This window comes from Ranitomeya variabilis, chromosome 1 (genome assembly GCF_051348905.1).
Source record: "Ranitomeya variabilis isolate aRanVar5 chromosome 1, aRanVar5.hap1, whole genome shotgun sequence".
In the NCBI taxonomy this organism is placed as follows: domain Eukaryota; kingdom Metazoa; phylum Chordata; class Amphibia; order Anura; family Dendrobatidae; genus Ranitomeya; species Ranitomeya variabilis.
Window position 1 is genome coordinate 250,158,917 of NC_135232.1, and position 12,396 is coordinate 250,171,312.

General features: G+C 41.6%; 1 protein-coding gene across 2 annotated transcripts in view; it reads left to right on the plus strand.

Annotated features, from left to right (window-relative positions):
* Window positions 1-256: 256 nt before the first annotated feature.
* The window catches only part of MMP17 (matrix metallopeptidase 17), a 217,939-nt gene continuing 205,799 nt past the window's right edge, over window positions 257-12,396 (plus strand). The window contains exon 1 of one of the 2 annotated variants that reach the window (XM_077293320.1): window positions 257-800. In XM_077293320.1, the coding sequence (XP_077149435.1) occupies window positions 675-800 (126 nt within the window). In that variant the 5' untranslated portion in view covers window positions 257-674. The remainder of the gene's footprint in view (window positions 801-12,396) is intronic. The other variant, XM_077293321.1, reaches the window with a different exon arrangement.

Sequence of the window (12,396 nt, forward strand, 5' to 3'; positions counted from 1 at the left end):
CTGATGTTAACTCACCTTCCAGAACAGTAAAACATTTCCCAGGCAATGCCCAGGGAGCTCAACTCAGGTTTGATTTTAAGAAGGAAATTTTCCTGCAGGGCTCAACTCAGCCCTCTGTCGTTCACTTGGATGGTAGCAGCTTAGAAGCTTCTTGCTTTGAATCCAGACCAAATATTAATTAGTCCCCCTCCTTTCCTATAAGCCTCTCCCAGCTGCACTTATAGGTTGTAGAGGCTCCCTTCCCACACACAACTCCTCCTTCACCATCTCTAACTCCACACACTGGGAGCACAGATTCCTCTCGGAGCTCCAGAGCTGAGAAGGCTTGGATGTTGGTGATTCCTCTGCTGAGGACTCTCATCTGCCCCCACCAGTCATTTAGGAAGTCAGGCTCTCCTTGGTACAAGGCAGCATCCTTCTCATTGTCCTAAGCCTGATCATTTGTTTGGAGCTCTCCCAGGTGCTGAAATCTAGCACTTTGACCTGTTGTGCTGAATCTTGCAAACTTCCCTGGACGTGCCCAGAGGTGACCATGGATATATTATGGCATAATACCCATGCATCAGCCTGGGATGTGGATAGGAGCTGCTGATGGTGCACTGGCTGGAGATGTGAAGAGGGTGCACATATGAATGTCTCCTTCATTCACTCAGGGCTGAGGAGGAAGACAAGGGATGTGGTGGATTTCCTCCAAAGAGTGTTCTTGTCCTCTGGAGATGTTCCTGATCGCTCTTTTGATTGCTTTGAGGGAATCTATGGCTGCACCAACCCCTACAGCTGAGGATATAAACCGAGGAGTTGTAAGTGATCTGCTGGAATATGCTCTGTACTGTAATGGCATGTGGCAGGGGAGACTGGGCAAACTGGGGTGTGAGGGATGGATAATAGAAAGATAGATAGATAGATAGATAGAGTTTCGGGATTAACCTTCTGTTTGCTGGAAGCTTAATAAATCAGTTTCCATGAAGCCAGCTCAAAGGAAAGAGGAGAAAATCCAAGTTTGTAAAGCCATCAGCCTTCCAGTAAATAGGAGCAAATCATCTTAGATACTCTGTAACTGCTGTTGCCTGGTAATGGAGAGATCATTTTGCATTGGATTGATAAAAGATAGGAAATGGAAGCTGAGGACCAGGGGGTTAAAGTCATTTATCCGGCTGAGAAGTCTTACATGTACAGCCACCGATTACTGCTATCTATCTATCTATCTATCTATCTATCTATCTATCTATCTATCTATCTATCTGATCAAGTATGAATCCATTACACATAAATCTTAAAAGAAGCCCCATTTTGTCCCATTTTAGGAGATAAAAGCTAAAACTGTTGATATGCATTGTATGTATTATTCTCAGGAACAATATGTTTTAGATTGTATGCCCGTTCAGAACACCTTGGGTTAATTCGAGATGGTCAGTATCATATTGGAGGAAAGTTCCAGATGTCGCCCTGTGAAGATCAGACATAAGCTTTGGTTTTGCCCATGGTTAATGTGCACATAATCCATTACTCCCACGCGTCCCTATAATGAAGATAAGTGTTTTTAATGAGGATGCAGCGATTGTGGATCTAGATATAGGGAAGGGGTTAATCCCAGAGGTAGCTGATTAGAAGACAACACCACCACTCAGAAGCTACCCTTGATAAGGTGCTTTCTGGATAAGGGCACTTTGTGTTTAGGATATGTTACTGCAACCCCTACAATTACTGACATCAGGATGCCCTGATTTATTACCAAGTAATTCATCTTCTCCACATCACAGGGACAATTTATTGACAAAAGGTGACACATTGAAAGGTCAGAGATGGGATCACATCCCTAAATTGGACCACTGCCCTCAGGCCTTTCACTAAGGACAATGACTCCTTTATATCAGCCCTTAGATTATATTTGGGACCACAACCTGATTTGTTTCATACTCAATACTCTATATTTTTCAGAACATGTATACTATCTGCTATGATAAGTAACTAGGAGTAAAGACTAATACTTGGTATCATTCCACGTAATGACCACTGTTATGGAGCGTAACATGTCCGCATGGCTGTGTGCGCAGCATTACCTGTATGTAATTAATTACAGCGCTGCTGTCTATCCTCATGGGGCACACAGTATTCCTGTACTATACATGTGGAGATATACTTCGAGGCTTTTTTGTGTCATGGTGAATTAGAACGAGTACATTCAGGAAAGAATATCCATCTTCATGGGTAGTGGCTAAAGATTAGCACCCTGTAAGTGACATTGCCCCTAGCTCTCATTGATTATTCCACCATGTCGTCTGGCCAGAACCATGTAATGTAGGTCATGACAAATGTCACTCAGACTGTGGACATATTCTAAGTCCTGTGTTCATTAATCTTTTATCACCTAAGGGACCTATGTCACTGAATACTCTAGACCAGGCGCTGGCAATGCGTGACTTTGTTTGTCATGAAACTACAAGAAGCAACATGCCCAGAGAGCATCTGATGGATTGGGCATAATGTGACTGCTTGTTCGACTACATCTTGAAAACCACAACTGATCTCACCTAGATTTACCCTGCTATTAAAAAAACCTTCTCTGCTTATAATAAAGTAATAACCCGGAATTTAAAAAAAAGATAAATTGGCCATTAACCCTCTACAGTTTTGCTCTAGCATCTATGGGTTAAGGCATTGTTGCCTACCTTCTTCAAGTATGCATTATGTGTTAAAAGGACAGATCATAAAACAGAAAATAGTTGCCTGCCCTTTCAATGGCATGAAATTTTCTAAAGACTGTCATAAAACATGCTGGGTCTTTATGAGAGCCCTTGACAGAAAGTATTTAAAGCTTAAAATTAGTTACTAAAGCTTAAAAGCCTGCAAATGGCTGGACTGAGACTGAAGTGAGCAGCGTGACATAGAGAAGTGACACAAAATCATCTCCTGGCATATGGTGTTGTTACAATTATCATATTGGGAACATCACTGCTGGTAGCATCAGATGCCCAATAAATAGGATGGTGAGGAATAGTTTTGACAGTTTTTTGGGATCACATTGATGGAGGCACCTGACCGGTTTTGATGTCTGCCAATGGGAAAAGGGCCGTATGACAAACATATTCTGTCTGTATTGCACTGTGTTGCTTCCTATGGACCTCCTGTGTCAAGCTGGTTCCATCAGTGCCATGCAGAGTTTCCATAATTTGCTGTTGAGTAACAGATGGAAGTTCATTTTAACACTTACGCAGATTAATCCTGGTGAGTGTTTTCATCAAGTAGGAAGTAGAAAAAAGAAGAACTGTGTGAAAGATCCAATTTCCTAAATAAAACGTATCGCTTTCCCTGATACTGTTCAGTTAAGTAATTAAAAACAAGAGGGATCATCCAAACGGACTCTATATATCATTGTGTCTTAGGTGAACAAACAAGGTAGCTCCTTCCTATGGCAAGTGCTGGGGAGACATCTGACTTGGTGCTATGTGAGACTGTCCTCTACTTTCTTCTATGTTTTTTTAGAAACAGAGCTGAAGAAGCTGTCGGGGATTTCCTTAGATGTGTTTTTGTTTTCACAGAAAATCCTGTCTTTCAGGCAGTTGAGAAATTGGTTGTTTTATGTTGAGACACACAAGGGCATACATTATGAGCTGCCTACGTCCACTGCTTCCCCCATTTATCTTCTGATGTGACTGGATTAAGGTTTGGTTGGTAATTGACTAGCTAGACTTGGCATGGAACGGTAGGTGCCCTGCAGTTTCCATTAGAGAGACATGTTGTAAAATTGGGGAGGCAAAAATCAAGCTTTGCACAGTTCTTTTCTAATCAGTATCCCATCATGTGCCTAGAAACAGCTGGTTAAAACCTCACAGCAGTCCTTCAGTCGTCTTCTAGCTCCTTCAGATATCAATCACAGTTCATTAAACTCCATCGAAGCCCAAGGGAATGGCGACACATTGGTATCTAAAGAAATGATGGTTCTTTCAGTGGCAAAGGGGTTAAATCATTATTATCCTGCAGCTGAAATAATGAAAAAGAAGTCACCCACGCAGCCCATTATTTATCATGTAATAAGGCAATAACAAGGGGAAAAAAACAAAATTTCAGCCATTTTCTGAAAAGCATGAAAAAAATGACCTTAAAAAAGTGTTTTTCCTAGGCAAGGTTCTACCCAAATATTAGGAGCAAAATCACTATATTTATGTTTGCCCATGTAGAGGGTGCGCATACAGACGAGGTGGTAATTCAGGTTAGATATTGTGTGGGGGGAGATTACATTATGGTACAAGAATGCCAGGTTCTGTGCTCCATAGTAATTGCAGGATCAGAGCTCTGTAGCAGAGGGCCCTTCAGGACTGAATGGGCTACAATGGATTTAGGTATTTATTGAGAAAGATCAGATCCTACAGTCTTTGTTCACAATGTGGCTATGATGGTGTTGGTCTGATCCCATCACCTTGCAATAGACTATTCGGCCCTTCATACCCTGGGTCTACAAAGAAATAGCCAGGTTAATGACTTCAGATAATGAGACTTAGCTTTTAGTGATCGTTGAAAGGGAAGAAGTGAAATTGTTGGGCTGGAAATCTTCCAGCTTTGCTGCCAATAGATTCTCCATGTAGGGAAAACACTGCATGTCGTAGCTGCTTTATTCTCAGTCAGACTTGGAAAAGACTAAATAGCAGCATGTCCCGTCTCCCATGTCTGGTCCAGAGCTGGCAAATTCGGGAAGGGATTCTCAACATAAGCCATATATTAATACTGATTTAGTGGAAAGATAAGTTCTCAGTTTCATTTAGTCAATTATTATAACAAATCTGGGGCGTGGAAAACATTAGAAAAAATTATGATTGGCATCAGCAGGTAAAAGTGGAGTGGGAAGTGCTCTGCAAAGGACTATAAAGTGTGCTGAGAGTACAGATGTAACATAATGAAAGGACGTAGGCTTTACTCATCCCGTAATGCTGTCATTACCTGGTACATGATGAATATGCATCTATAATTCCTGTACATTAAGAAACATGGATTGAAGGCTGTTCACATTTGTATTCTAATTTACAGAAAACATCAGCTGTATATTTAGCTACTATATAACATGTAAAGGATACTGTAATATAGATTTGTGAGGCCATATTCTTTACACTACAAGCAGAGTCTTACTACACAATGCTATATTATGCTGTACTATATTCACTACAAACCCAAATCCCAAAAAAGTAGGAACATTATATAAAATGAAAGGAAAACAAGAATGCAATGATGTGGAAATCTTTTATAGCCATATTTTATGCATAAGGCTACTTTCACACTAGCGTCGGTATGGGGCCGTCGCGCTGCGGCGGGCCGACGTACCGACGCATACTGTGCAAGCGCCGCACAACAGGGGAAGCGGATGCTGTTTTTCCACGCATCCGCTGCCCCATTGTGAGGTGTGGGGAGGTGGGGGCAGAGTTCCGGCCGCGCATGCGCGGTAGGAAATGGCGGACCGTCGGCACAAAAAAACGTTACATGTAACGTTTTTTGCTGCCGGCGGTCCGCCACAACACGACGCAACCGTCACACGACGGTTGCAACGTGTGTCAATACGTCGCAATGCGTCGCTAATGTTAGTCTATGGGGGAAAAACGCATCCTGCAGACGACTTTGCAGGATGCGTTTTTTCGCCAAAACGACGCATTGCGACGTATGCAAAAAAACGCTAGTGTGAAAGTAGCCTAACAGAATGCAGAACACAGGTCAGATGTTGACCGTCAGAAATTTTTTAATTTCTCTTTAAAAAAATCTACTCATTTAGAAATTGATGGCAACAACACATCTCAGAAAAGATAGGATAGGGTTACCAAAGCACTGGTAAAGTAAGTGTTACTAATGAAAAAGCAGCTGGAAGGTCAATTTTAAACTAAGTCACGTGACTGTGTATAAAAAAGAGTGTGATAAAGGCAGAGTCTTTCAGCAGCAAAGATGGTCGGGGGTTCACCAATTTGTGAACAACTGCATCTAAAAATTGTTAAATGATTTTAGAAAAATGTTCCTCAACGTTAAATTGCAAAGACTTTGAATATCCTACCTTCTACAGTACATAATATCATCAAAAGATTCAGAGATTTTGGCGAAATCCATGTGCACAAGGGACAAAGTTGACGATCAATATTAGATACTTGTGATCTAATGGCTTTAATTCAGTACTGCATTAAAATCAGGCATGATTCGGTCATGCAAATCACTGTATGGGCTCTGAAATATGTCTCGAAATCAATGTCAGTAAACACAGTTAGTGGTGGAATCCACAATTGCAAGTTAAAGATCTATCATGCAAAGAAGAAAAATCCATGTGTTAACACAATCCAAAAAGGCTGATGTCTTCTCTTGGCTAAAGCTCATTTAAAATGGACTGCGGTAAAATGGAAAACTGTTCTGTGGTCAGATGAATTAAAATTAAAAATTCTTTATGGAATCTGTGTCCTGCAAACTTAAAAGAAGCAGGACCATCCAGTTAGTTATCTGCGCACAGTTCAATAGCTTGCACCTCTAATGGTATGGAGTTACAGTAGTGTCTAAAACTAACTTGCCATTATGCTTCTCCAGGTCATTACGAGTTCATAGATACCAAATATGTATAGGTTCTTTTTTATTTAAGTGGTAAAAACAAAATCCAAAACCTGTGAAAAAAAATTGTGCCATTTTCTGAGACCTGTGGCGTCTCTATTTCTCAGGATCTGGGGCCAGGTGAGGACTTATTGTTTGCGAGCCGGGCTGACGTTTAAATAGATATCATTTTGGGATAGATATGATGTTGTGATCACCTGTTATTGCATTTTATTGCAATGTTGCTGCAACCAAAAAAAACATAATTCTTGTTGTTAGGGCTAGCGGAACGCACCGAGTATAGGAAGGAAACAACAAGGTGCGTTCGCAGCCCGGGGTCCACCGTGCAGAGATATCTGCTGCAAAGTAATTGGCGGCACTATATGGCGGTATAAGTGATTTCTTTTAACTTCACAGAATCGCAAAGATAAAAAAACGCTGTGCCCTTTTAACCTCACAAAGGATCACAGCTACCTAACTGAGCAAAGCAAAGAGTGGTCATGCAGTCAGCATAGCACACAAACAACTCCTCACCGGAGGTGCCAGTATTCTAGGGGCTTATTTCAGCCAGGCCCTGAATCCAAACATAAAAAACTCCTCACCGGAGGTGCTGGTATTCTAGGGGCTTATTTCAGCCTGGCCCTGAATCCAAGCATACAAAACTCCTCACCGGAGGTGCTGGTATTCTAGGGGCTTATTTCAGCAAACCCTAACCACATGCAGACATGACCACCAAGTAGCAAAGCTCATAACACAGGTTTATACTAGCGCATGGCCTTGCGGCCATGCAAACCTTTTATAGCTGCAGCAGACAAGGACCTTCCTAATGGTCCAATGGGAGCTGCTACATGGCCTGAGTGTGTGACCCCCGACCTCCAATGAGAGGTCCTCCCGTGAGCATGCTCAGTGTGTGCATAGCAGGACTTAGTCCCAGTAAAGCCTGCTCGCCACTGACCAGTGCAGGCTACTACAGCAGAGCCTGGAAAGGCAGCAGTAACCCTTTGCACAGTATCAGACTGAGTGAGACGCTGGGACTGACGTCTCCGCTGAGCAGGCTCCACTGCGGCTGATGCAGAATGGGAGACCGCAGCAGACATGGTTCGAGATTCCCACTGTGCAGCGGTGGGAATTTGACTCCTAACACTTGTATTTTTATTTTTTTTCTCGTAACACTGTTCACCTATCGGATTAATACTTTTCATATTTTGATAGATCTGGTGTTTATGAAAGAAGCAATACCAAATATGTGTATTTTTGAATTTTTTTAAATTGCTTTATTTTGAATGGGACAAAAGGTAGATGAGTTGAACTTTATATTTAAAAAAAAATAATATTTTTAAAAACTTTTTTTACTTTTTACATGCTTCAATGATTTCCTTATAAGGCTTGAAACTGTGATCATCTGATCGCTTGTGTTACACATAGCAGAGTTGAGCCCTGCTATGTGTAGCAGACATGCTTATCTGTTATGAGCGCCAGCCACAGGGCGGTGCTCATAGCAGTTCGGCAATGACAACCAAAAGGGTCTCCTGCAGACCCCGGTTTGTCATGCCAGCCCATCAGCGCCCTGCGGTCATGTGACAGGGGTGCCGATAGACAGAGCTAATGACGCCCAGGTTAGATGTCGCTGTCAGAGATTTAACATGTTCACAGCCACAGGTGGATTGTGATTACACACTCGGTTGTTAGGGGCACATGACAGATGATTTGATCAGCTGTTATGTGCCGGAAAAGGTGCGGCCTCAGTGACGGAGCCCGCACCAAAGAGAGGTAGGCAACCTATGACGAACTTTTGTGTCGTAGGCCGTAAAGGGGTTAAGTATTGTTTTTCTTATATTTTATCACAATTCCACCAGCTGAATATTTTTCACAACTCAGAAAATCTTTTTTAGCACATGGAGGTGAATGAATCAATTAGATGCAAATCAAATTTGTGTCAAATGTGTAGGAATGCGTTGAACTCAATTCAATCAATTTGGCTAAATATGGTGCCTGCCATTTTACACATTGCAGAAGATTGCATGAACCATGTAAGGCTCATATGACCTTACATGAGGCCAGGTGGTATTTGACATAATGCCTAGCAGTTGTCACATCACATGATAAGGTACAGCCAATCAGGAGGAATTACCATAGTCTATATAAAAGCAGAAGCAGAGAATGCAGCAGCCATTGCGGGATGAATCTGTATAGTGATAGTACATCACAACATCACAGCTCACAGTTTAGCAATAGAAATAAGAAGAGGAACCCATGTAACAGTGAACAAATTATACAGATAGTGTGTGTGATAGCAAGTGAAGAACGGTTACCATTCGATTACTGATATTTTCGTTTGCCATGTATGCTGAGGTCACTTTAATATTACTAAGGCTCTATTTGTGATAAAGACTTTGAAAGGTATTGGACGCAGTCCTAAGAGACCTCAAAGTGTTATATACACCTTTATTTGGGCAGTTGAACTACTTGCGATTCATCATGAACCACATTTTTTTTTAATTAGCAAAAGCTGGTGAATTCAAATTTCAAAAGTTTTGCTCATCTCTAATCAGAAGTATAACATATTAATAAAGGGTTTTTTTCCTATGATTTAAAAAAATGATTATTTTCTACAACCATCTCATGTCTGCCTGCCCATGGGCTCCTTCCCATACAAGTAAAGGGGGCTAAGCTGCAAAACCAAAAACAGTGCATGAACAAACATGGTGCTGTTTAGAAAAAAAATCAGAATGCTATTTCTAATCCCGGACAAAAATGTAATGTCTAAATGTCTTTTTAAAATGATTGAAACATTGCCAATAATTACATCTTGTCTCTTGTGACTTATTGGATGTATTGTACTTGAGCAGCAGAGGGGAGAAGTCCTGCTTTAGGCAATGATGCACCAAGTCTGTGCATTTGAATTGGTTGATAATATATTTCCCAGTTTGTTTGCAGCTTTTGAGTTCCCCCTAATAATCTAATGTCTTTCCACTTTACAAAAAACAAGTACAAGTAGATCTTGTACATATGAGATAGAGCAATTATATTATATTAGATGTATTTCTTGATATAAAGTATATCAAACCTACGTAAGTAAAAATCAAGTGCTTTGTATGACTGGAAACGTGCTTGTGCACATAGCATCTGTCCTTACAATAAGTAGGGCATCATTGTCTTCTCAAAAACCATTTATATCATTGTTTTCTCTCTATTGGCTATGATGAAAAGTAGAAAGCAATTTGGCTAAGTACATCCTGCATACTATGGAGAACAGCCCAGCTTTTGGTCATAGTGATGAGATCCCACTGGACGCCATTCAGGAATCAGGATTTCAGTACCACAGAAGGGATTGCATCACGCTAAGGATATTTCAACATGATGTTGCTGTTATGGTGCTCATACTGAATCTGACCTGTTGCCGCGAGATGACCAGCCAGTTTGGTCCCTAAGTTGACTGATGAAGACACATAGAAGGTTAAATGTAGAGCGGATTTTGTTAGGGAAGATGTATTGGTTTGTCATTTAAGAAACACAAAAGGATTTTTCCCCATGGCGCATCTGTCAGCCTTTACGTACCACCAGCATCCCTGACCTGTGTAATCTATGGCAAGCCACGTTCATTTATTATGCAGTCACGCTTACTTAGCTAAACACCCATTGTCCATCTGGGAGAAGATGCTCTTTCCAAACAGGTGCCAGATGTATTGGCTTGCTCTTTGTGTAATTAAATTCATCTGTCAGGCGTTAGTGATGTCTCCTACAGGAACCACTTCCAATGCAGAAAATGAAGGCTGGAAATTTCATTGTTTCCCACAGCCAAGGTTGATTGTAGTCTTGTTGGCAACTTGCCCCAGGCACGAGAAGGGCAGGACCCAGGATGTGGTGGGTTTTACTAGTCTGTGGCTTGCCAAGCGGTCTGTTCTGTGCAGAAGGTGCTTGTTCAAACACTGCTAATGGAAAACCACAAAACACTAGCATGTTGCGACAGCAGTATTCTGGCTTGTTTCGATCTCTGTCCAGTCAAAGCCTCTACACATTCCAAGATTGACAGGAAACGAGTTTCTAAATAATGCCAGTATTACGAGTCAGTGCCGGCCTCTGGGCTACGGGCTCGCCTATGTAGTTGTACTGTGGTCGTATAATCTGCACAAGCTAGTATATCCACTTCATGTCTGATTTAGCGAATCATTTATTTTCTGAAACAAAATCCCTGTAATGCTAGAAAGAGCAGATGGCTGATCCCGAAAGCAATGCCAGCTCTGTCATGGACCCCTTATGCCCAGAATAAAGATTCCTTGGACTAAGCATTTAGAAGTACAGTCATCATATATTATGGTAAAGATAAGCGTTATCTGATGTTTGTGCAGAGCTAAGCCTCATTCACATGGAAGAATTTTGGTCAGGATTTTACATCAGGATTTGTACAACAAAACTAAATAAAAAATAAAGAGATATGGACCTTTTCTGTGTTTCGGACCCACTAGTAGTTTTGGATTACAAATAAAATGATCAAATTTCTGCTATGTGAAAATGCCCTTTTGTCCTTCACACACACCAAGCGATACAACGGACAAGTGCTATTTTTTATTGTTATTCAATGGGGCAGAAGGTGTCAGTGATGCTGTGATTCACTTTGCCACCCACCCATTCAAGTCTTTGGGTGTGTAGAAACCATCAGACTGCGCTCAGATGATATCCAAGAGTAATCCGATTTCTGCAGACTCACAGAATGGAGAAGATGGAGAAATGATGTGCTCCATTTTCTCCTCACAGCGTGCAATGGTTCTCTCATCCGAGAGGATCAGATCGCACTCTGAGCACTCGCTAGTCAGAGTTTGATCAGTGTAATTTGCATATTCAACCCAATTCCCTCGGATGAGAGAAACTATGGCCATCTGACCGCAGCCTCATAGACATCTGAAGCTATCATTTCAGGTCATGAGACCAGCGGTGAGAAATTGCTGTTGTCATACAGATGTTAACATGTGGCCATATTGTGGTCATCAGATTTAGTCCTATCTCTGAGAAAGAACCAGATTGTAACACAACTGCAGAAAATCCCTCATCCTATGCTGAGAATTGTCAGCTATGCAAATATGCGTGTATGTTAAGGGTCTATTCACACCAGGGCTGGACTGGCCATCTGGCAATTCTGGCAAATGCCAGAAGGGCCTGTCCGGTCGTGGGCTGCCTTGTCTACTATGTTGTTAACAGGATCGGTGTTCTCAAGACTCCAATAGTGTTAAGAGTTGTGATGAAGCACACAGTAGGTGACTGTCAATTACCACAGCAGGCCTCGGGTATCATTAGAAATATTGGTCTTGCAGTAAATCTTGCTTTCCTCAGTCCAGGGTAATATTAGTAATATATCCCATCAGGTGCTTGGCGACGGGGACAACATGAGCCTGTGTGATTTCATATGCCATGGCTGAATTTCAGTCCCAGCCCATACCTGATTGACAGTTAGAAGATTTGTTGCCGAAAATTCCTATTCATCTAAGTAGTAATGCAGAAAAGCGATCCCTGTGCTTTCTGCAGAAACAGTCCCATATAGATGTAGGAAACTGATTTCTAATCATGGAAATTTCCAACAGCTCTAATGGGTTTCAGGATACCTTTAGGGCATGAGGCATACAGTAGATATGGTTGTTTTTGCAGCCAGATTTTCAGAGCAGAAAATCTGCAGCGTATTATAGTAGGATTATACCAGCGTCCTGTAAATGTACTTGTTTTCTCTGGGTGCACGGAAAAGTACTACAACCATGTCCTGCTAGACATCCAAATGAAGAGAGGGGTATCCAGCACTCCAGATTAAAAATGTCTTAATTCAAATATCAAAAAGCCATAAAATCCATCAAAATGTGGTGT